This window comes from Homalodisca vitripennis, chromosome 7, assembly GCF_021130785.1.
Source record: "Homalodisca vitripennis isolate AUS2020 chromosome 7, UT_GWSS_2.1, whole genome shotgun sequence".
Lineage (NCBI taxonomy): Eukaryota > Metazoa > Arthropoda > Insecta > Hemiptera > Cicadellidae > Homalodisca > Homalodisca vitripennis.
The window spans coordinates 35,764,431-35,790,462 of NC_060213.1; the positions used below are offsets into that span (position 1 = coordinate 35,764,431).

At 31.5% G+C, this 26,032-nt stretch overlaps 1 protein-coding gene across 2 annotated transcripts in view; it reads left to right on the forward strand.

The window, feature by feature from the left end:
- LOC124365798 (lachesin-like) overlaps nucleotides 1–22,847 on the forward strand; it is a 427,429-nt gene extending 404,582 nt beyond the window's left edge. Inside the window, exons 2-7 of one of the 2 annotated variants that reach the window (XM_046821819.1) lie at nucleotides 6,317–6,498; nucleotides 10,284–10,494; nucleotides 14,872–14,999; nucleotides 19,118–19,286; nucleotides 20,073–21,371; nucleotides 22,582–22,847. In XM_046821819.1, coding sequence (XP_046677775.1) covers nucleotides 6,317–6,498; nucleotides 10,284–10,494; nucleotides 14,872–14,999; nucleotides 19,118–19,286; nucleotides 20,073–20,173 — 791 coding nt within the window. In that variant the 3' untranslated portion in view covers nucleotides 20,174–21,371; nucleotides 22,582–22,847. Of the gene's footprint in view, nucleotides 1–6,316; nucleotides 6,499–10,283; nucleotides 10,495–14,871; nucleotides 15,000–19,117; nucleotides 19,287–20,069; nucleotides 21,372–22,581 lie in introns of both variants that reach the window. The other variant, XM_046821817.1, reaches the window with a different exon arrangement.
- The last annotated feature ends 3,185 nt before the right edge of the window (nucleotides 22,848–26,032 follow it).

Genomic DNA, 26,032 nt, shown 5'->3' on the forward strand with positions numbered 1-26,032 from the left:
AATACGCAGTAGTGCCACGCAATGATGACTGTACTGTGGAATAACGTGCAAATTCCCTCTTTATTGGACAGTTCCCGTATAATCATTATAAATTATTTACTAGCGCAAAAACTGTCAAAATATAATTAAAGTTATAAGTAGGTGTCATGAAAACCACTTTAACAATAGTCAGACACCTTAAATACTCATCTTAGAAGCTTTCATTGGAAGACCAAAAATTATAGTTATAGGTTATAGAAATATAGTTATAGATTATAGTTATAGGTTATAGTTATAGAAATATTTCAAAAACTATTTCTTTGTAAAAAATTTCTTGATATCTATATAATTCGTTTCTACAATTTTCAACTGGCCGGTTGATCAAATGAAATTTTATAATTACTTAAAATGTATGTTTTCTTTTAATATTTATAAAACTGATTTTTTATTATATTTAATGTATGGGTAAAACTAAAAGTAAGACATATTTTGTTTGATGTTAACTAAGTACATCAAATAGTGCCTAGCATATACTTACGCTTAATTGAATATAAAAAACCTTACTGTAATTTATTGATCATTTATAAATAAGGTTGGAACACTTTCAAAGTAGTTATCCTTATAAATTACATCGAGCGTGCTAAAATATGTCAAACAGAGCGTCCGGTGTAGCCAGTTACTCAGATGGTAAATGTCTAGGAACATCCAATAAGATTCTGATTTCCAAGTTTTACATAAGCAGAACATCTCCGTGCCCGCTATAAACCACAGGCGCCCAGAACATTTGCATAAATCATATATTCCAGGGCAACTTTGCATGCTCACCAATCCTCCTTATAGTTCTAAGTGAAAGAAGAAATGGAACGAGTGACTTCACCCAGGTCAAAATACACTTTCCCTTTTAAATGTTAGTTACAAGTAATTTACAAGAAATTTTTTTATATTTTATAAACTAATTTATTGTGTTAGGTAAACTTTCTGGATCAAAGAGAACATGCTTTTAACCATTACAGAATATTTATGTTTCTTACGAAAATATGATATTATAGTTCGTATAACATTGCTTAAATTTATATTATTATATATATTTTTTAATGTACAATAATAAAAATTGTAAACCCTATTCACGTGAACAAGAGACTACATTGCAGATTGCGTCAATAATTGACGGAAAACGTCTGAAACTACTGTACTTTAAAAAAATATCTATAAAAACAAATTTACTTCGTATAAAATAATAATTTTAAATCAAGATAGGTGTACGACACATAACGTTTTAAAATGGTATTTTACTGTACAGTTTGGGAAATTATTCTTAACACATTAATTTATTTATTCTCAATTTGTCGTTGTTGTCATGGCTACTTGTAAAAACCATATAAAACTGTTTTAGAAAGATATCATGTGGGCAGACATAGATTGACAGACAGACAGAAATTATCATTTCAGCCATTTGAGTAATAGGCTTTCCAAATGCTCAGCCAATGTTTCAAAAAGGATTCCAAAGGATTAAACAAAATTATTAGATCAAAATATTATAATTTATTTGATAAACCATGTACAAAACTTTTGAAATATTTTTCTAAATAATAATCACACTATTATTACACGCAAATATTTGACAGTTATAATTCATTTTCAGATGTGACTACCAGATTTAGATATTAATCTATACACTTCCAGTAAAATATTATTGTTGTGTTATTAAAACCTCGAAATGATCTAAAATCTAAAATTATGTAACTATATAAACAGCATATTAGGGTAGTTAATAACGTTAGCTGAGATGAGGAATTTATACTTTCAGGTTTCTTATGAAATATAATTATTATAACACTTACACATTTATATTTCTATTGCTGACACCTTTATCTCAATGTCGATTAAGGATGAATATAAAAATATTTATAAGATAATTGACTATAGGTCTTTAAAACTTAGCTTAAGTTTTATTTTCCCTAAGAGTTTAATGTATTACTTACTAACCGGTTGATCAAACCTGTGTTAATTTAATGAAATCTTTTAATATGAACCAAATTTGAGGAAGTATGAATTTTGAAACCTTTATTATTAAAAATATCTCTATTTTTCCAATTATATTAATCAAATCGTGTCGAAAAGACGTATTCTGATTGTGTTATTATGTTGGAAATGCTTTTATGTGTTTACACGATCACATGTGTATCTTAGCCAATTCGTAGCTTGATTTTCTTATCAAGCAAACACTCTTAGTCAGTTTAAATTTGTTGGTTAAATTGTTTTCAGATATCCTGGAAGAGTCACGAGTAAAGTGAACCAGGTCACTAAGTGATTCGTTGACATATACAAGTGATAAGGTGGCGGATAGTAAACCCCAGGCTGATGGATCACCAACTGTTGTCGGTCTTTGTTAGGCAAGGCAATCCTGCCGTAATAAACCTGCGATTTATTTCTCTGATACTATCTTACAGGAACATATGCATTTCTTTACCGGCTATTTATAAGAGAGCGTTTGCGTGTCATAATCATTAAAATATAGTATTTATCTGTGGAGATCCTGAAATATTGCCAACATGGCCGTACTAAATTTTTAGTATTTATCTATATACGTAAATAATAATTACTTAATGGTTTTATACATTACAAACCGAAAACTTACAAAAAGCCTATATCCGCCAATGACCAGTTCAGAACTTCAAATATCATACATATACCATAAACCAGCAACATCCAATCATTCTTGGAAAATGGTCGCACAAAATTTAAAAAAATATTTCAATATTTTCCTTTTTATGAAATGAAATTAAATGAAATGAAAATTCCTTTATTTCAACAGGCAAAGTTAGGGCCTCATGGCCCTTTCTTACACTTAACCTGTCTGATCAATAATTATTCACATATATTAACCAAATTAATACTAACACTAATCTACCTTACTAAATACATTAAATTAAACAAAACACTACTAAAAAATTATAAATATGATACTTCTAAATATAAATAAATAAAAATATAATTATACAATCATAACACAAAATAATATTACAACTTCCATTTTTAATATGAACCAAAAACTATAATTAATACCTAATAACAATAATTTATAAATATATAATAAGAATATTTTTGAAATAAATAATATGCAGTTTTGACTCACTCACACTCATCACACACAATGCCAGCACCACACCCACAGACCCCTAGGACGGACCCGCCCCGACCAACCGTTCATGGTACAAACGTCTCAGTGCCGCCACAAACCGCCGATCCACCTCAATGGAAGTGATTTCTGGGGGGGGAGGGAGTTCCACAGACGACAACCCATCACTTGAAAAGATCTATCAGATACTACAGTCCTGTGTTGGGGCATTCTTAAGGTACGAGAACCAGAGCGAGTGCTTCTTACACTATCATGAGATATAAATTGGAAATAGTTTGAAAAATATTTTGGAAATCCAGATTGTAAAATTGAATGAACTAAATTTAGTATTTTGATTGATCGTTGTTCTTTTAATTTCAAAATATTGAACTATATTGAAAATATTTATGGGATAACTGATAAGACGTTCTTTTTGTTATTAATCTTATTGATTTTAAATAATTCCGATAAAATTTACAATAGAAAATAAGCATGTTCATAGATTTTTAATTCACAAAAATATTATAATCCTAAGATTTTAAAGTATTCAATTTAAACAAAAAGGTACTTACGCGTTAAAGGTTTGTATAGAAATAGTTATTATGTGTGTACAGGGAAGGGAAAGATAACTCAGAAGATTGACCCGGTACTAAGTGCAGGTCTATGTACAATATTGTAAAGAAGCCGGGTTGTGAAAGTGGCCCCTCAGGGTTTGTGTGTGAAGCGCCCTGATATTATATTCAATCCATGATCGTTGTTTATATTCCCTGGGCAGTCCACGCCCTCGGCAGCTGTTCCGCGTTTCATACACCAGGCGATGTTTTTATTTACTGACGTTATATATCCGTGACGTAATTTTCTCCCGGATGCGTGACGTCACTATCCTTTATTATGCTTGAAAATTTTTCAAGTAATAAGTTTTTATTTCACTATATTGCTCATACTATTACAAAAAACAGTAAATAGGGATGATAAACATGAGTATAAACATTTTTAGAAATGTATTGGAGCCAAATATTCTTCAAGGGTTGTGTCATGTCTATACAGGGTTAGACAAAAGTTTGGAAACGCGCCAACAATTTTACTATACCTTTTGATGAATTTTGTAACTTTTAAATAAAAATTCAAATTATCATGTTTATATATAAATAAACGCCCTATCTAATGGTTAGAAATACCTCTTTGTTTCACTATTCATATCCTTTTCATCAACCTTTAAATGAGGAGAATCTCTTAGACGGGGTTTTACGTATGACGCTGGTAACAGAACTATGAGTGTCTTTATTGATCTCAAAAAGCCAGTCACTACATACTTAGAGTAAAGCCTGGAGATGATAGGTGTTCAAGGGTTTCCCAAGTAATGGCTGGAGTGTTAAATTGACAATAGAAACCAGTTTGTAGGTTTTCAAAATATTTTGTATATGTGGTTGCCGATTGTACATGGTTTGTCTCAGGGTTCTGTATTGGAACTCATGCTGTATGATATATATGTGAAAGATTTTAATTATGCTATACAACAGGGAACACTAACTCTCTATCATGATGATGTAGTCATTAATTTTGAAAAGTGCGAAATAAACTCATTTCTTACACTTAGCCATGCTTGCTAGTACATCAAAAAGCTAAATTTTGAAATAAATTTTGATGTCTTGCTGTGTTCTTTCTCTTCGATTGGCGGTCATATAGTTTAAGATTATTCAATACAGTTGGTATTAAACGAGTTATAGCAATCATTCTCAGTATATAGTTATCATTATAGGTAAAAATCTGAACTGGTATTTACATATGGATTTTGAATAAAAAATAGTATCCTCCACATTATTTTTACTTCGGCATTAGGCTAAGTAATAAACTATTAATTTGTAAAATCTTTGTTAAGGTGCCGTTTTTGAGAGCAGAATTTGTTTTAATATCATAATTTGGGACTGGGCAGCTCACATCCATCAGAAGTAGACTTGTTACTATCCACAAATGGGCAATTGGAATCGTGGCAGGTTTATTTGGAGCCAGTCATGTCGCAGGTTACCTCCAAATACCCTAGTTTGAAAAAAGGAAGAACTATCTTGTCAAATAAATATACATTTTTATACTGATTAAAATATATTAAGTTTTATTTTAATAGTTAAAGCGTTTTTAAATATGTAAGGGCGTTTTTACGCTTTTGCCAAATCCTTTATGTAATTAGTTGTTTCGTTAATATTGTTATCGAGAGATACTCCTTTTAAATTTTATTACTTTGTATATCAATTTGAATGTGAGCACAAAACATAAATATAAATACCTTTGGTTTCCACTGAAAAGACCTTTTAAATGTATTAAAGATAATATATATTAAAGTTAGTGTTGTCAAAGACTATCCTTAAACATCCTCAGCGGAAGCTGCGATATCATGACAGATCATAAAATGTTCACCCTCATGAGATATTCCCTCATTTACCAATCAACTTCTTTATTCTCATTGAGTGTTTCAATGTTATTGGTACATGTCATATTTGTATACCAGTCCCACACGTTTGGTAACTATTGAATAGAAATACCTCAAACAACATCCGAGAGAAGGTTGGTTCAATTTTAAATAATATTAAATTAAGTGTTTGATCTAATAGTTAACGTCTATAGTTTGTTTGTTTGCAAACTAATCTTTATGTGTGTATGTTTTAATGAACAAATTAACAAGGCGACATTTTAGAAAGGATTGATAAAGAACTCGGGTATCCAACATTGTCGTTCTTTCTTTCACAAGAGCCTTTACTGTACTCTATTGGGATTATATTTAAAAACTTTTACGTAGCCCCGAATCACTAACAGTGAAGGGGATTAAAGTTATCATATATTTCAAAAACCATGATTGGTTTGATATTTGTCGATATGTTTCCGTTAAAAAGTTAATAATGAGACGGGAGTTTTTGGAGATCTGGTCTAGAAATATATATTTAGAAAAATAGCTTTTCTGAAAAAAATAATTAAGCGTAAAATTTTAATTTAATTTTATTAAATAAGTATGTGTGTGTGTGTGTGTGTGTGTGTGTGTGTGTGTGTGTGTGTGTGTGTGTGTGTGTGTGTGTGTGTGTGTGTGTGTGTGTGTGTGTGTGTGTGTGTGTGTGTGTGTGTGTGTGTGTGTGTGTGTGTGTGTGTGTGTGTGACATAATAAACATAAGGTTGAAAACAACAGATTTTGTATAAACTATAATTTCTAGAACATGTAATCGTCTGTTACAGTGTCGGGAGCAGGAGCTGTACAAGCCAAGGGCGGCAAGGGACCTATTCAGACCGCCAACTCATTGGAGAGCGGTGCCAGGCCTGGTCCCTATTTCGACAAGGCAGCCTCCAAGAACGTGACGGCACTGCTGGGGAAGACTGCTTACCTTAACTGTAAAGTGAAGAACTTAGGGAACAAATCGGTAAGTGAAGTCCGTGTGAGTATGATGACTGTGTTAAACTTCGTATTGTAGAACTAAAATATTTGTGTTACTAAATGGACATCATTAACCATGTTACCACATATTCAGTAAAATGTCATCCAAAAGGAGACGGCCCACAAGGAGTCAGCGAAAAAGGTGTAATGAGGGCGTAGATTTAGTTACATTAAGAGTGGGATCCACTTACGGCTATCTTGCTTACAGTATATCCCTATAATAACAATAGTAAATCTCGTCCTATTCTACCTATTCTACGTGACTTTTAGACCCAGAATTACAGAGCATATCTCATTAACATTTACCACTAAAACTAATACAAGCGGCTGATAAATAATTGTAGAGATTGGTCATAGAAAGTCTCTAGCTTCTTTGTATATTATAGTACAACATAGGCTTTTGTATTTATAAATTTGTAAACCCGAAAACTTTCCACAACTATCAAATACGGTTATTTCGTGAAAACTTTCCAGCTACTGATAGGAAATTTTCACTTATCCGCAAAAACTTTTCAATTATTTGGATAAAGGCTTTCATTACGTTCTGTTAGTTCCTTTGGTACTCCAATTAATCGGTTTATTAAATCTTAAGACAGCGAAAATCATTTTCACATGATGTTGCAAACTACATCAGAAAAAATGCACAGCGATAACAAAACAGTTTAAAGTAGTAACTTAACTCATAGTCAATATCTAGAGCTGAGAAAATCAACGGACACCGTATAAAATCTCTCATTAATGTTGTAGATAATGCTGGATTTAAATTACACAAACTGACTTTAGTTTGGATTGAAACGAGGGCAATTTTGACCGGCGTATAGTATTTTATGAGATCATGATGAATATGATTAGCAGTCAGGAAGTTATCTTAGTGGTGAAGTAATGTCTTTAATAACCACACTGGCCTGTTGCTATAGTAATAACCAATGCTATAGTAATAACCCATACTATAGTATTAACTCATACTAAAGTATAAACTATGCTGTAGTATTAACCCATAATACAGTAATAACCCATACTATTTAGTATTAACCCATATTAAAAACTTTAGAATCTTACTCTAGGTCTGCAAAAATTGAATGTGCAGACGATAAAATAGTGTAAACTTTTTATGGATTTTAATTTGTACGCAACTTTGTACATTGTATGGTGCAATATAACATATTTCCCGTATTAAAAGATATAATTTTCCATTGTTTATAATATTTTTGTTGAGCTGAAAGAGCAGCAAATTCGTTATTATGAAAATAGCGTCCAGCTGAATTTGGGCTTAAATTTCCTTCAATCGACTTATACCCACTAGATTTATTATTATTTTTTTTTTGATAAAACTACTATAAAGTATACTGAGATAGTTCCCAAGATTCGAAACAAGCTTCAAAGTTGGTTTTACGAGGATCTTGAAGAAAACGACCAGAATAAACAAATCACTGATTATCACATTCTCAGGGGTCCATTTGAAAACACTTCGAACACTTGCTTTGAACACAAATCATTTTACAGAGTCCAGTGCTTGTATTAGTAAGCAATTTTAGCAATATCCTGGGTGGATATCAAGAGCAGAAAAAATTTTAACTCATAAATTCTTAAAATACCTTTTGTATCGTAGACAATTAAAATTGAGGATACGTAGTTCCACATTTAATGTTATGTAATTGTTATCTAAATCATGAAATATTTTTTTATATTTGTTGTACTTTAGCCTTATTATTTGTTGTATACAACACATGTATATATAAATATATATATATGTATTTTATATATATATATATATATATAATATATATATATATATATATATATATATATATATATATAATATAAGGCTATTGCCATTTATACAATTTAACGTAAATAAAAGTCGTTTGACAGGTGTTTGGTCTTCCGATCATATGTTAGTTTGCTTATTTAAACACATATGTGACAGATACGGCCAAATACAAAATAATTGAATCGGAAAAAGTAAGCGCTCTGTGGTGTAATGGTGGCACATTCACCCGGCAAGTGAGAGATCCGGGTTCGACTCCCGGCGGAGCAAGTACTTTTTGTGATTCAACGTTTATTGAAATTATATATATATATAGTAAATATATATATCATTTATATTATATATATATATATATATATATATATATATATATATATATATATAGTAAATACACATGCTATAGAGTAATAACATTGTCGTATCGTAAAATACATTTTGGTTACCAGATTTTGTAATACTGTTTGTAAAGTGTAGTAATTTATTACATTGTATAAGGCTATATATATAAGGCCTTATACAATGTAATAAATTACTACACTTTACAAATAGTATTACAAAATCTGGTAACCAAAATGTATTTTACGATACGACAATGTTATTACTCTATAGCATGTGTATTTACTATTTGAAAGTTTACAAAACCGACCATTAAATAATAATGAAAACAACATTTTGCCTGTCCAGTTTATTGCTAAATCAAATAGATATCTTTTCAGATGACAAAGCTGGTTCCTCAATTCCAACTGAGAGAATTTTCATGATTTAAGGTGAAGATAACAATAAATTTAATGTTATGTAAAACATATAATCAACACCCACAATAATCTGGGAATTATAGTGAGAGGTTAGAGTTGCAGAGATCACACCTTGAAAGGTTAAGAAATATTGGAACATTTGAAATGAGTGAGTGACAAACCCCTATTAGAAAGGTATTCGTTGACTATCGTTAGGTTATTGCTATTGTATAATTGTATATGACATGTGTCAAGTTATTTTTTTTACAAAACTTATATGTCTGTCACTGAAAATATAACTCATGTACATGTCATACATATTACATATTTTTATCTCCAGCTTTTCTCAAATTACAAAATGGTTAAATTCTCAGATTTAAATGCTTCAAATTTCCAGTGGAGTGGTGAAAAATGTGTTTTTCTTTATTCATGAAAGTTATCTTGAAGTAACATGAATTTACTATAAGGCAATATTGTCCAAACACAACATCCATAGCACGTCCTTAAGGGATTACATATTTCCATCATTAGTTTAGTCACGTTACATGTATTACTATAAGTACCTGTTGTGCTCCGTAGGTTTCCTGGGTAAGACATCGTGACATCCATAGCACGTCCTTAAGGGATTACATATTTCCATCATTAGTTTAGTCACGTTACATGTATTACTATAAGTACCGGTTGTGCTTCGTAGGTTTCCTGGGTAAGACATCGTGACATCCATAGCACGTCCTTAAGGGATTACATATTTCCATCATTAGTTTAGTCACGTTACATGTATTACTATAAGTACCTGTTGTGCTCCGTAGGTTTCCTGGGTAAGACATCGTGACATCCATAGCACGTCCTTAAGGGATTACATATTTCCATCATTAGTTTAGTCACGTTACATGTATTACTATAAGTACCGGTTGTGCTCCGTAGGTTTCCTGGGTAAGACATCGTGACATCCATAGCACGTCCTTAAGGGATTACATATTTCCATCATTAGTTTAGTCACGTTACATGTATTACTATAAGTACCGGTTGTGCTCCGTAGGTTTCCTGGGTAAGACATCGTGACATCCATAGCACGTCCTTAAGGGATTACATATTTCCATCATTAGTTTAGTCACGTTACATGTATTACTATAAGTACCGGTTGTGCTCCGTAGGTTTCCTGGGTAAGACATCGTGACATCCATAGCACGTCCTTAAGGGATTACATATTTCCACCATTAGTTTAGTCACGTTACATGTATTACTATAAGTACCTGTTGTGCTCCGTAGGTTTCCTGGGTAAGACATCGTGACATCCACCTGTTGACGGTGGGCAGATACACGTACACGAGCGACCAGAGGTTCCGGGCCATCCACCACCAGAGTTCTGAGGACTGGAGTCTGCAGGTCAAGTATCCACAGCACAGGGACTCCGGGATATACGAGTGCCAGATCAGTACCACGCCTCACATGAGCCATTACATCCACCTGAATGTTGTCGGTCTGTATCTGATAAACTGTAATAGTTTTATGTTTTAACATTAGAGTTAAATGAAATTATAGTAAATCCCAATATTTTATGTTCCAAGTGTATGACAATGTAATAACTCATTACCAAATCATACAGTAAGCCTTTTTAATTTTTACATACTCTTCATCTGATACTTTGCACGTTACTTTTCTGAACAACTCTACAGGCCTATCCCTATACATTTTCCACACTTTATATATTTACATTTATAGTTGGCCATAGAATTCTCACGAACTGTAAATTAAAGTATGCTATTTTATTTTTATTACAATTTTTTCAATATAATTTTTATATGCTACTTTGATCACATAAATTTTTTATGTAAGGTAAAAAAAAATGAAAATTGCATGAAAACAGTGTGAAACTCTAATTTATTATCATTGAACAGTTTAGTACTTTCAAATCAGCACAAAAATGTTCTAATTCAAAAAACTTTGCAGCCCCATGTCCATACAGTTTTAAAGAAATATGTTTAAGAAGTTTTAATTACGTCTACTTATTTAAAAGGTTCTCTTTTATTTGATCTCACATCTGTTTAAATGTAAGCACTACGTTTGGTGAATTATAGCAACAGCACAGAGAAGTTAACCTTCAATTTTGAGACTGACAATTGTTTTAAGACCAAAAAGGAAAGTTTTAAGACCTCAGTCTTGAATGTTAGAAGAGCGCCTGTTTATTCCACAGGCTTATTTAAAAGGTGTCATAAATTGCCGTTAACAATGTTAGTATTTCTGCCGTTGAAGTCCGCAGATATGTTATCCAATCCCGATGCCCGCACAGAGCTCTATGGCTTAAGAAAAACGGTTTAATTGATTTAAATTGATAAAAAACAAAGGAGGAGATTCAATTAAATTAATTTAATGCGGGGACCCATAAAGCCACAGCAAAAGTTCTGGGAGATCACATGTACCAAGAGTATGAGCTGCTTCTAGGTGAAATAACAATTAAACTTTGGGTACGATTAGATGCTATATATTTTCGAATTATTCCCATAGGGCTATACTTGATTACTCTGCATATCTGGTTTGCCTCTCCGAACCTCCGGTAGTGCGCAGCACCGATCAGGAAGCGGCAACGCCTTTAAAAACTACGCTACCTACTCGAATAAATAACACACCCTAATATTTTGCTTGTTTTGCTTTCACGCGTAAAATATTCAACCAGTTTTACTAAAACTTTACATACTTAGGGTCCCTGGTATGAATATAAATCTATTCGTATAACGAAAATCCTCCGAACTATGCCCCACTAGTCTCTAAAGTAGTAAAACCTTCCATCTATGCCATACTGAAAAATACATTTCTTGATCGAAAAAAAATGCATAATCAACGTATGGAACAATCAAATAATAAGATAGGGGTGAATTACAAGGGCCATAATTATACAATCTTTTACAAACATTCTTGATCGTGGTAATAGGGCAAACTCAATATTAATATGGGAATATCATTCGAACCAGAAGTGCTCATACAAGCCTACGACTATGCATGCAAAGCCGCGAGTAACTGCTAGTATTACAAATAAATTTTTAAGGGAAACTGTATTGTACGAGAGGGAATACTTTTTGACTTTTTTTAGGTAATATTCCTCTTGTATATACTAACACTGCTATACTTAAGATATATTGTGTTATATTTTAGCCTCTAAACTGCTTAGTGGATGATGTTTTGTTACATGTTCAGTTACGCGTTACTGTAACATAATGTTACTGTAAAAGGTAAGATGGAAGTTGTTAATGTTATGAGTTTTTATGCATGAAGTAATGAAAATAATGTTACACGTTAATGATTATGTTATTTACAGGTTATTATAACCTTTATTAGGGAACATGTTAGTTGTGAGTTTAAATGCGTGGGTTATGAATATTTATTTAATTTTTTGAAATAGGCCTACTGTTTTTTTAATTGCGTTAAACCTAGACTTAAATTTTTCCAGCTTTTCCTCAATATAAGCATTGAATTTATGTTACCTATTCACACTCTTACAAAGAGTAACTCTATAATTAGTTAAGGAATGAAACATAATATTTATGATAGAATTATTTATGCCTATATCCAGAGCACATTAATTTAACGTCAATAAAGGTTAACCTTTAATTGCAATTATTTCAAATAATGATACTTTTGTACTTAGTATACAGAATGGAATACACAACTTTGGCCAGTGGCTACATTTTAGTTAAAGGTTTTTTACTAGACACTCATACTTACATAATGAGAAATGTATGCAACTGAGCAAAGATACAAGAGCTTGACGTCTCTCATGAATTTAACAATAAATAACTATTATATTATTACTGCAGTATATATATTTAATAATTTTCTCTGATGTATCATGAGTGTTGTAGGACAATCCCCATGGATTAATTACTAATAATCATTCTAAGCAATGTATGTAGAATAATCACTATTAAGTGCTCAACAGCAGTAAATTAACTGATTATAATACTATGAAGATTAATATATACATATTTGTTTTAAACCATATTAACACTCATAAACTCATAGTATTTATGCGTGGTTGAACCATACAGGTGTAAACACAAGTTCTTACTCTGCAATGTGCCAATGTAATTCTAGTAAGAACTACGGGATTAAGTTGCATTAGAACGTTTTGAATCGTGACACTATACTAATGGCAGATGCTGAGCCGTTAATTTTTATAAAATGGCAAAAAGTTATCGGATTACATTAATGTTTATTTCACGTTGGTCTAGCTTACGAAATATTTACCGATCTGAGTGTATCCACTTAAATTTCTTTCAAATGTCTACCATATTTGCCGTTGAATAAATACGATGGGAAAACGTAATGTATTGACGAAATATGTAATCACAATCACCCAATAATGGAATTGATCATTTACTACTCTCAAAGTAATATTGGCAAGTATAGTTACAGTTTTAACTCAAATAATCATGCGTATAGCATCTAACACAAATAGTTATAGTACAGAAAATTGATCAGTAATGTAATTCTTAGTTTATATTTTGAGTACTAATTGTTCGAGTATGCTGAAAGAAGAGCAACCATTCGATCTAAACTAAAAAAATGTGTGTAACTTTAAACAAAGAGTATTGATATGTGATCTAAATAGCTTCAGTAATGAGAGTTACTCAGAGCTGGATAATTAACCCTGGGCGCCACACTGGGCGCCGGGTAGGGATGGTCTGGTTTACTCTCTGCCTATTGAACACCAACAATAGAGACATACCATCGGTGGGGATGACCATAGATCGATCCATTGACGCAGTAATTTCAATTCTGATTATTCCCCCAATGTTTGTTTATAACGGTAAGAGATTGTGCAATTTATTTATGTTTAGCTTTTTAACTAGAAAAAATTCTGAAATATTGGATAATTATTAGGCGTACCCAGGAGGGTTAATTATGGCTGGTTTATACCTTCCAACTGAACCCACAATCGGTAAAGTAAAAACCGGTGTGTCACTTAAATATGGGTAACCGTATGCATATGCAGTATCATCACTAATGGGATATGTCGAGATTCTGTGGCTCAAGGGTAATTCAAGGAGTCTAATCTACTGCTGGAGATTTCTGTTAGAGTTGGGAGTAGTTCCTCAAGATTCAAAGTTTTTTACTAACCTATAAGTAAGGGTGTGCCACCCCCTGTCTGCTTTGACTGGAGCGACTGGTTCAGATCTGGCTTCTCCTTCTTCCGAGAGGAAATTACGAGATTAGTGCCCTAAATTCTTCCTCATGGATATCAACAGGAGGTGACCTACCCCTAACCTTACCAATCAATTATATCCTGTCACTGCGGAAGCGGCAACCTTAGAAGGTGCAATTTCTAGTCTTCTTGTTCTAAGAAAAGGAATTAGTTTATTATGAGTACCTTCAGTTACTTTGCACTATGATGTTATTAAAAACCGCGTTAGACCTAATTTTAAATAAATAAAATAAAGACTTTATTACTCTTTAACTTATTTAAACCACACAATTTATAAATAACATCTCAATTTACTTATAAAATATAAGTATATAAGTATATGTTATAAAATTTACTTATTATAATCCTGTATATGGAATAATTTACTAGTGAGCAGTAAAATGATGTTAATAAAATAAATATTAATTTAATTATGAAGTTTGGTATCTTAGTTTATGTTAATATTGATGAATTTGATAGCGAAATTATTTCAATAAAAGTCTAGTACTATACCATGATTGATGGAGGTCCCAGATATGCTAATAGACAGACGCAGTACCATCAATTTGATCTTTTTAGTGTAGAACAGTCTCGATCCTTCCGCCTACATTTTCTGGAATCATAAACTTCTTATTATTCACAAATTCTATAATCATTTTATTTACTTCTGTTTGACAGAGCCGACGACGGATATCATAGGAGGTCCGGATCTGTTTATAGACAGAGGCAGTACCATCAACTTGACCTGCGTAGTGCTGTACAGTCCCGAGCCCCCCGCCTACATATTCTGGAATCATAACGATGCCGTAAGTAATGGAAAGAGTATTCCACACAAAAAGTACCTCGTCATTACTCTTTTGTTTCAAATCTGGATTTAAATTTGTCAGAATTTGAATGATTAAATGCAGTGAGACACACTAAACATGCCATTACAAAACACAGGCATTCTGTTTTAGTTTGTATTTCTTTGTTGTTTTTGTTTACAATGAATGCTAAATAGAAATACATTTTGAATTAGAACTATCTCAATGTTGAGGTAGAACTAGGCCAAGTAATTAATAGTTATATATATTTTTATTACACATATCTATGTATTTATATATTCTACAGACAGTGTTCTGGAGATAGCTCATTGAGATGTGTTTTAAAAATAAGATTCCATCATGCTGTCTACGGGCTTGGACGAAACATCTTTATATCTAACCACATATTAATCATTTAAAAGTTTTAACATAACAAATTTTAGTAGTGTACATAGGATTATGATTTCATTGTTATCCATAAAACGTAAAACCGGAAATTCGTTATACTACATGTAGTAAGGAAAATGATTCTTCAATGTCTGAAACATTATGTTTACAATTTTACAAATCAAACACTGCAATTATTTTGCATAAACTTTTACGTAATAGGTATAATAAGAATGAATATTTTGATATTATATTAATATAGATATTGATATTTGACTATTATAACATAACAATGTATTTATTAAACATTGTATATCATACAACAGTGGTTTTAGGCTCTCCGTACCATGAGGGCTAGGTGGAATAAATCTTATTATAGTTATAAATCTCATATCTAATTATAGTCTTAATTAAAAGTCAAACATGTATTAATATATTTGAAATAAGTTGGATAGCTTTCATACAAATATTTTTCTCCAATTGTTGGGGAGGATTTATTCCCCTTATCCCTCCTTAAGTTACACCACTGCCATCCAATAGAATTTCACTAATCAATACGACAACCATTACGTAGTGAATACAACTATTTATTTTTATAACAAAAATATATAGCGTACATCATCTTTAGACAGAGTAAGAGAAACCATCTTACCCATTAGGCAGAGAGCATGTGGTTGTATTGTTGGTTTTCTGGTAGAAGGAAAAATATGACATTTTAATTATGAGGAGAGACGTCCCAGCCTTCGTCGTCATTATTATGAACCGCGACCACGCACCTATATTCAACTGCATCTATTCAAACCTCTGCCACACACTACTGTTTTGTGCTGCGTCCAATTAGGAGCGGTTCTTGGAAACCTCTCGTCTATTCATTAAAATGAAATAAATTAACTGGTTTCTTTGCGATTGAAAGAAGATGAAATCCTAGAATCTATTCACGGTGTACCTTTCTTCCTCGAAATCTTTTTTTATTTCTTTCGAATTTTAAACCTAATGAAAATACACCTTTCCTTACTGTGCTGAGATCTCAGATCTAAGGATAATCATACCGATACTAATTATATTTTCTTGTTTATCGCATGCGTCGGTGGAGTTTTAAGTGTTATCCAACTCCATTTTCTTACTAATATATCGATATAATAATAAATTGCTAATAACTTTGGAATACAGTATAATTTTTTTGATATATTTAAAATAAATTACATACAGTATTATGGATTTTGTATTTTTAAGTTAGCAATAGATTTTCATGGACACTAATCCTTATTTCCAAAAAAGTGCCCATCAGGACTTCAGAGTATGTGCAAAACGTCAATAAACCGTAACCGAAAGTGTTTTTATTTTATAATTGAACTCCTCTCCATAAGAACTCATTAGAAAAACATACGATTCGGAGGAAATGCATTCAGAATGCTCTGTGGTCGTGATAAGAGGTATCAGGTTTCCCCTCAATTGCTTCTCGAAAAGTTACATCATACCTGATCTCGATAATTACCCAGCAGATATGGATGAGTTTGAATGCCTGAGGCGCCTAGAAACTTTCACAACAAACGTTAGCGTGGGTATATTCATCAAATAATGCATGAATAATGATGACCAAAAGTAATCGTCCCCAGAAAAAGGGTCAATGTGAGTATACATTCTGAAAGAGTCACTTTCAATGCAAATGAAGAGGCAATATTTACAAATGAAAAATCACAAATTCTAAAGCTCAAATTATTTAGATTGTTTTCCTGAAACCTTGAAAAGTCAAGGACTTTTGAAGAGGGATACCATCGCAGTAGTATCTTTAAATTTCTCGTCATCCGATGACTTTCAAACTCTCGGATTAATAAACTCGACTTCCCGCGCACTACTCCTCTTTATTATGAAAGTCACCTAAATCTAGTTCCAGGAAAAATTATATATACCTAAGTTTTGTTGAAAAAAAGTTGTAAATATGTTTAGTTTCCAGGATGTTTGTGGTGCCACATTGATATGAATAACTAAGATAATCGTTTGAAGAAAGGGGTTGTAAAGACTGAGTTCGGCGAAATTTTCTTAGCTTTAAGCCGGCCAAAACTGCATCATTTATTTGCTAATCCCTTAATTGAAATGGTCATTCTGTAAAAATATTGATGAGTCTACAAATTATGTAAAAAGTTTAGTAAAGTTTATGTGATTTAACCAGACACATGAAAATCCACCTGTAAATTTAATTGCGTAGAAGTTTGGTCTGTTTTAAAGCTAAATATGTTTTTTCGTTCCAGCAGAATAGTTGGTGTCTCAGGGACTTATTTATTTTTGTCTCGGAATTATAAATTACTGTAAGACATTTCGATGCAGTTATGTACAGTAATTTAAAAATTTAACAGTTCGTTTTTATAATCCCTGGGGTTTAGGTTAATTTTATTGGAAAAATATATGTACAGCTACACGCTTCAGTAGTAGATTTTTGAGACTTATATAAATTTAAAATGAACTAGATTTAAAATAAGGGTAATAAATGTTTGTATTTATGTATTCAAAAACTACACTTACACAATTAACAATTTTATAATACGTTTTTATAGTACAACGACGACTAAATAGTTAAATGTGTAACGTTTTTCAAATCTAACTTACATTTTTTAATAATGAAAAGCTTAGTTCAAAACCATACTTAAGCAGTACTAATTCTAAAAATAAGTTTTATTATAGAGGAAATATAAAATCATTTCTTTGTCCACTCTGTAAAATAAATGTTGAAATCAAGTTGAAAAAAACTGAAATCACACGTCTTTGATTTTACAAAATAAAGTTAAATATAGGCTACATTTAAATCTATAAGCAATGAATTACAAAACATATAATAGAATTTGAGTCAAAATTACTGTATTATTTAAAATGTAGTTTTGAGGTCATTACCAAAAACTTATATAATAAACATTTGCCTATTTATTTTCCAGTATTCTAACAGTACTTTTCTATCTAAAACTATTATTCATCAATTAATTTATGACTGGTATTTTAATAGTTCATATAATTAATAATTCAATTTATCCTCAAACATTTATTTTTTATACGATGTTAGAAAATGCTTGCAGTAAAATCATTTTCTGGTAAAATTACTCAAAATAAACATTTTTCAACTAACTTTATTTGCAGTATAATTATCTCATATTTATTTTATTTCGTATTATTTTCCATTAAAACATTTATTTTAAGAAAAGTGCGAATTATTTACTTGAAATAAGGTTTAAAATGTAAAACATCATTGTAAAATATACCATTATGCACAGTAACAATACTGAGACCATAGAAATGTTGCATCGAAGTTTTCATTATTCACCACTTTTAGCCCTTTCGTCAACTGTCTGTGGAGGTCAAAATTGGCTAGCGTAAAGTTTACACCATTTAAACCATAGGTTTATGTTGTTCAAAGATAGTCAACTAAGTACATGTAATGTATGAACAGGTTCTACTAACTACTTCCTTATCTGTATTTCCTCTTTTAAGTAACACAAAGATTACAATTTTTACTCTACAAAATTTTACAATTATATTTAACATAATAAAAGAAAAAGAATTTTGAATTGAATTGAATTGAACATAATACTTATAACAAATTTCAGTACAGCTGCTACCTTACCTGAATCAAACAAATCTAAAATATGCTTTAAGAATAAGTCAAATGAATTTAAATTCTGTAATTAATTTACGTACTCTTAGTAAACGGTAGAAAATTGTTTTTGAGTTGAGTTTTGATGTTGCAGATAATTAGCTATGACTCGCCAAGAGGAGGAGTGAGTGTTATCACGGAGAAGGGGGAGACTACTGTTAGCTTCCTCCTCATCCAGCAAGCTAAGCCCACTGATAACGGCAGATATCAGTGTAACCCCTCCAACGCTCAGTCGAAGTCCATCAATGTACATGTGCTCAACGGTAAATTCCAAAACACTTGAAATTTGGGAATTTATTCCTTAATAATGTTGTTTATCACATCGACACAATATTATATTAATTTTACTACTTCATATGAAGAACTTGAAACAAAATGTAACGTAAACCTATCGTTACAATTTCTCTGGTCTTCACTTCATCCCCAAGCTTTCTACAATCTGAAATCCGTGTCGTGGGTTACATCGTAGAAATCTGTTTTGAAATTTGTATGAGCGGATACGACTTATAGGCAGTTTCGGTTTGTAATTAACTTAGTTGATAATGTAGGATGGCTGTCCACAGTAAGGCCAATATATTTTGGGAATATAATAGTTATAACGATATGTTAAAAGGACAACTAAGATGATAGTATTAATACTGACCACGTAAGCCTAAAACACACAATTTTAAGTGTGATAAATTCACATAATAAACATAATTTAATATTCACTTCGCACACGGATAGATATTGATATATTTAACATAATGTGCACTGATAAGTACAAGGTCAAGGGCTTCTGCCCTAGTTTGCAGTTTCGAAATAATATTAATGTAAATAAAAAAGGTCTAAAGAGCTTCCCTTTGGAACTCTATATTCATCATACGGCAAATGTCTTTTTAAATGATATCATTGCACGGTTAGGCTTAGTTTTTTAAATGTATATAAACTTAAACATATCTGAACTATACTGAAATGTTCAGTTTATTAGACACACATCCGACATTAGACAAATTAAATTCTGTCCTTATTCATGTGGCTTCTACAAGTGGCGACGTTGTTTTCAGGAGAGTTCCCAGCGGCCATGCAGCACGGCGGACAAGCTCACCATCGATCCTCCCACTTATACTGCCTCATATTCTGCGTCTGCCTACTACTCCTCAGCCCATAGCAGACGGTGGCGCTACAGCAGCGCTCTCCTCCACGGCGGCAGTTCTAACAACTACCGCCTTCTCTGTCGGCGGCCAACACTCGTGAGTGTCAGTGAGCGGACCAACAAAGGCGGGTGCGGCGGTCACGGACGGTTTCACTATCACAAAGTGATTTTTTCGAGGACGCTTCTTTTTTGTAGCCTGAAACGATGGAGCTGAGAGCGAAAACGGATAGACAAATAGACAGTTTAATAGACAATCTCAAATTGCCAGTTACATTATAAGTGTTGTTACATTTTCGAAAGTTTAGTTTAAAGGCATGTTATAGCATATATTTTTTGGTGAATGTTTTTGGAAGTATAATCGTATTTTATGTTATTTTTATGAACATTATTGATGTTAGATACGTTTGTTGTCGGCTAATTACCTTACAGTTCGTTTCTTTTGATATTCATGGCCATTCGACAAGTATTCGTGTATTCCGATAACTTTCGTATTTCATACACTTTCTGTTCGTTTTATCGGTAGCTATTTACTACTAAAACAAGCTCAACCGACGTCTCATAAGTGTTAATGATGTGTTTGAACCAGAATATTTTATACACAAGTCTATAGTGTTTATAGTGCTTTGTCTGTGCATATAATTGTGTATATTGTAAATAGTATTGTTGATCTATATTTCCTAGGCCTTGTACACACTTACTTTTAGCCTAATTCCAGCCTAACGTTAGACTGAAGTATCAAGTTTACGTTTATGTTTAAATTTTAGCAAATGTTCTTACCTTTAATTTCCAACGGATCTTCTTTGATTGTCAAATTAGCATAGACGATTATAAGCTTATTTTACTAAAAAGTCAAAATTAAAAAATAAATTATCAGCATTGTATTTAACTCCGGAAAAAATATAGTGAAAATTATGGTGATGTAATACTTTTTTTTACTCAGTATTTTACTGTTTATATAATGATTATAATTATTAATAATATTGTTATGAAATAACACAATTTATTGTATTGATATTATAATTAACGTTTTATCTTATTTTATGAATTATTAAGTATTTAATTAATATAACATTGTTTATTAAAATAAACTTAAAAATTGTGTCTTTTCTCTAAAGATCAGCATACAAATGCATCACTCAACTCAAACGGAAGAAACTGTTTCCTGGAAAACTTCATAACATAAAGACATCTCTGCAACTTCTTTCATAAACAGGTTAGTGAAAATTGTTCATTATACAGTATAATGTAGGGCTTTTTGCACTGGAATAGGAACGTTTGTGGTTCACAAATGGTTTCCAACGTCCATATTTTTTACTTTATGAAGAACATTTCCTCATAATGTGACTGTGAAAACCTTGTACTGTTTCGATTCCAAACTTATCACCAATGATAAGTTTTTTAATTTTTTCAATATTTATTTATTTTCATAACAATATTTATTATTCAATTTCATTTATTCATATCAGCTCTAGAGAAAATAAACAATAACACTCATCTTATCCTGCATTGTTGATTTACACAAGAATTTAATTATTCTTTTTAATTATTCCAGTGAATCATTAGTCAATTCCTAAGTTAAATATGTATAAACATATATTTGTAAATAGTTTTAGTGTATCTTTACCTGTATATGCTTAAATGAAAATTTCAAAACCCGGTTTCCAGTATATATTAATTGTGGTGTGTATAATTCTCTGTGAGTGTGTTCTGCGTTTGTTGATGAAATATAACCAAATACAAAATTTATCGAAAAACACTTTTTACATTATTTATCAACATTTCATCTATACATGTTCGATTATATGAAAACATCCAGTACATGAAAATTATATGCGATAAATTTTAAATTTATTGAAATGCTTAGGAATACATATATTGAGCTTTTTAACAAACATTGTCGAAATACCGGTATGTATCACTAAATTCTGTTGTTACTGAAACAATCTGGCCTCATAACGTGTATCGGAAACATCAGAATATTATTTTTGAATGCACTTCAAAATACTTGAAACGCGTTATATGTCTGTTCAATGGTATACTAGTATTTCTGACAAAATTACATAACATTTGAATTTCATACTCACAAATCAGGACCTGTACTTAAGGTACAAGGAGTAAATACTCTACCAAAACAAACGATTGCCTTTTTAGTAGGCTACTATCCGCTAGTACCAACAGAAATGGAAATTAAAGTGCATAGCGTATGCTGCTCAGTTATCATATGGATTGAAAATACTCTTATTAATTATTAAACCCATATTTAATATGTAAAACAATACATGAAAATCCTGAAGAATTCTTTAACCAACTATTGTTAACGTGTAATGTAAATACACCAGTAAAGTCAAATTCCTTACACCCATACTACATTTTAAGTAAATAACTGTAATTCTCATTAATAAATGAACTTGTATTTCTTACAGGAATCAAGTTCCCGAACCTTCAGCTCAAGAAGTCCCCTAATCTACGATTTAGCATTGTTATATTTTTAAGCACTATTCTGTGATTCTTATCGTATTGGAGGGTTAAAATTTAAGGGGTTATACATATAAATTTGGAAAATTAAGATGTAATTGTGAATATCGTTGAAGACTCAGTCTTCATATGTTGTAAAGAACAATAATTGTGGTATAAATTATAAAAATAATTATATGTATTGTAGTCATTTAAATATAAGTATATAATATAACCAGTGTTGTTTCTTTAATAACCTCTATCCGTATATCTATCTGATATGAATACCTTTGTTACCTGATGATTGTTTTATTTCATTCAAAACAATCAAAATGAGAAGTATGTTTTGGTTTAAGACAGGAAGGGTGTGCATGGTCAGTGATAGGGGTATAATTAAGTCAATACATATAGGTTAGTATCAGTTTGGAACCAAACCAGAAATCTTTTAAAGCAGGAATTCAATGTTTTTTTATTGACATAGCAAATGATTTGTGCTTAGACAAGGCCTGAAACCATAAATGAAAAGTGGAATATGACCCTTAAAGCGGATACGTACAGTGTGTCTACTTAAAAGGAATTATAGGTAACTTACTAAGCCACAAAGCTAATGACAAAGACACATTTAGGTAGGCATAACATTTATTATAGGCCAATATTATCAGTAGAAGTTTGGAGAATATTCAGAACAAAAACGTTTAAATCCAAATACACTCTTAGGCAGTGTTGTAAAAATCGTAAAAAATCGCACGCAGTATAAACAATTGTTTACAGTATAAAAAGTTGTTTTAATATATAATATATGAATTACATAGGCGTTACAAAAACACTGCTAATGTGATAGATAACAACCATAAGGGCTACATGCGATAAAGAATTGTTGGTATGGTGATTGGAATGTAATAATACCCAACATTGGTGATGGTCTGAATATTTACATATATTGTATTTGTATGAAGCCAACATACACCGTGAATAGAACTAATTGACACTTCATATATACAACTTTTAGATTAACTACAATGGTATGGTTTGTATAGCTCTTTGAACACCAACCTAGTTCATACGTTACAATTTTAATGTAATGGTCCACTATATACTTATTTACTAATTACACCTAATTACAATTTGAGCGTGGCCGAGAATCCATCCTTAAATTTCATTTATAATCTGGGTTGAAATTCTAGGTAATTCCCTTGATCTAATTGTCAAATTAAAATATCCTCCGTGTTTTCATTGATTGTCCCAATTATTCAACTTTCTCATGAAGCCTTTATAAGTAGTACAGCCTAACTACTAACAAATTCATCTTAATATCCCCTAACTCTATATTAATAAAACATTCACAAGGCACATTTAATAATATTTAACTTTATTTAACATATTGCACAGGAAAGATAATTTTTAAAGGGTTCTATAAGTAGGTGGGCTTTAAGGACATGAAAGAAAGTATATTGAGCTATATAGAATTACAATACAATCGGTTTAGAAGTGTTACGTGAAGTAACACACCCACGCACGCGCACACACACAAACTACACGAAATATATTTATTAGGATAGCCATATATAAATTACGCTAATCTTCGAAACCAGTTTTTAATTTCTATAACATATATGAAAGGAAAAGTTTCAAATTCTTGTTATTCTTTAAATCACTTATTTAAAATAATACATTTTAAATAAGTAACATAACATTGAGATAATCCAGAGCCAAGAGTAGAACACGAATCTAGGGCATGCACTCTATGTATCTGGAACATAAACGCTATCTTAATCCAAGTGGAACATCGGCGCTGTTTGCCACCACTGGAGTGTCACTTTGTAACAGCTTCATGTAACACAGATAGCTGTTACGTTGAAATGACCGTAAACCTTTTAACCCAGTGTTGCAGTAAGGGATATTGTGATATATTACAACAACAAGCACAAATACACGGTTCGAAATCTGAGTATTTTATACGTAAACATAGATTCAGCTCTTCTGTGAAGACGGGTTTATATAAAATGTATAAAAAATTGGTACGCCAATAGATTACCATTATTTTTTTTTATTTATGATTACTCATATGCTAAAGTGTTTGAGTAGCTTTAAGAAATAAAACTCTGTTATGCTGCACTCTAGGATTCAATTTAATTGCACAGCGATCCCCTATTACGGCAAGCTTCAGTGTTTGGCTTTTTTATTTATAAATACAGTAAATAAATTATAATTAAAATTTTAATATGATTTTTATCACAAGGTTACTAATCCGTTAGACACTTACAAGGCTTAAATAGTGTACTTTAGGCCTAATTACATAAACAACAGTTTACGTGCTAACACCAAAGGATTTATTTAATCATAGTTTATGAGTCAGTACGATTGCAAATGTTTGATGTCATAAGTAAAAATAAAAAAAATTGATTCCAATTCTAAATAAGAAAATTATGAATAGTAATCTAAAAAAGTACTCATTAAACATGACCCTTGAACTGATTGTTAAACAATCGCACATCAGGTGCGATTTGTATGCCACACAAATAGTATTGTACTATTATTTCTAGAAACTAAAAGTATTATTGGAGAGGTCCAACGAACGTGATATATCGGTAGGTTTTGAGATCAGGCTGTCAAGATCGCTAAATACACGTATTTAAAAATCACTGGTATTAAACGCAATGCAGAGATTGAATTAAATTTTTTATTTTTGTCCTGATGATTACTAATCTATTCACAGAAAACTCTTCAAAGTACTAATAGAGTACGGAAACGCTTTGTATAATTCAGAAGATTACCAAAGGCAGGACGTGATTAATCCATTGGATATTAATTGCACTCCATATGAGATTGCAAGCTAAATGCACCAACCAAATCAAATGCAGGGGTACAGACAGAATAACTGAGTTTCTGGCTACTGTACTGGTGTGGTTATGTTCACTGTGGTTGCATCGGGCACACAATCAGTAACCTGTGTAACTTTATTTATTTTTAAGTTGATTATTTTGGGTTCCACCTTATACACATATATAATGATTTGTTTTGTAAAAGTTATATACGGGTAACACATGTTTGTAATTATTTGTATAAAGCGTACCGTTTTGTAGCGGAATTCTACAAATTTAGTGTTTTTTACAAAGATAGATCGATCTCTCAATTCTCGCGAGCCACAGTTATGTGTGACAATCATATTAAATAGAATAAGGATGAGAGTCACATCAATATAGTGTTAATGGTATAGACAAAAATGATAAAGTCACAGACATAATTAAAATCTGAGCTATCTCTAACTCTTATCCATATTCCAACATCAAAGACCGTGCTACGTTCAGATCTTCCAAATAATGCCATGTTTATGTTAATGTTTCACCAATCGTCTGATGTGTAAGTCAAAACTAATCTTTTGAACTCTAGAGGTATAATTTGAGAATATAGTCCAGAGAA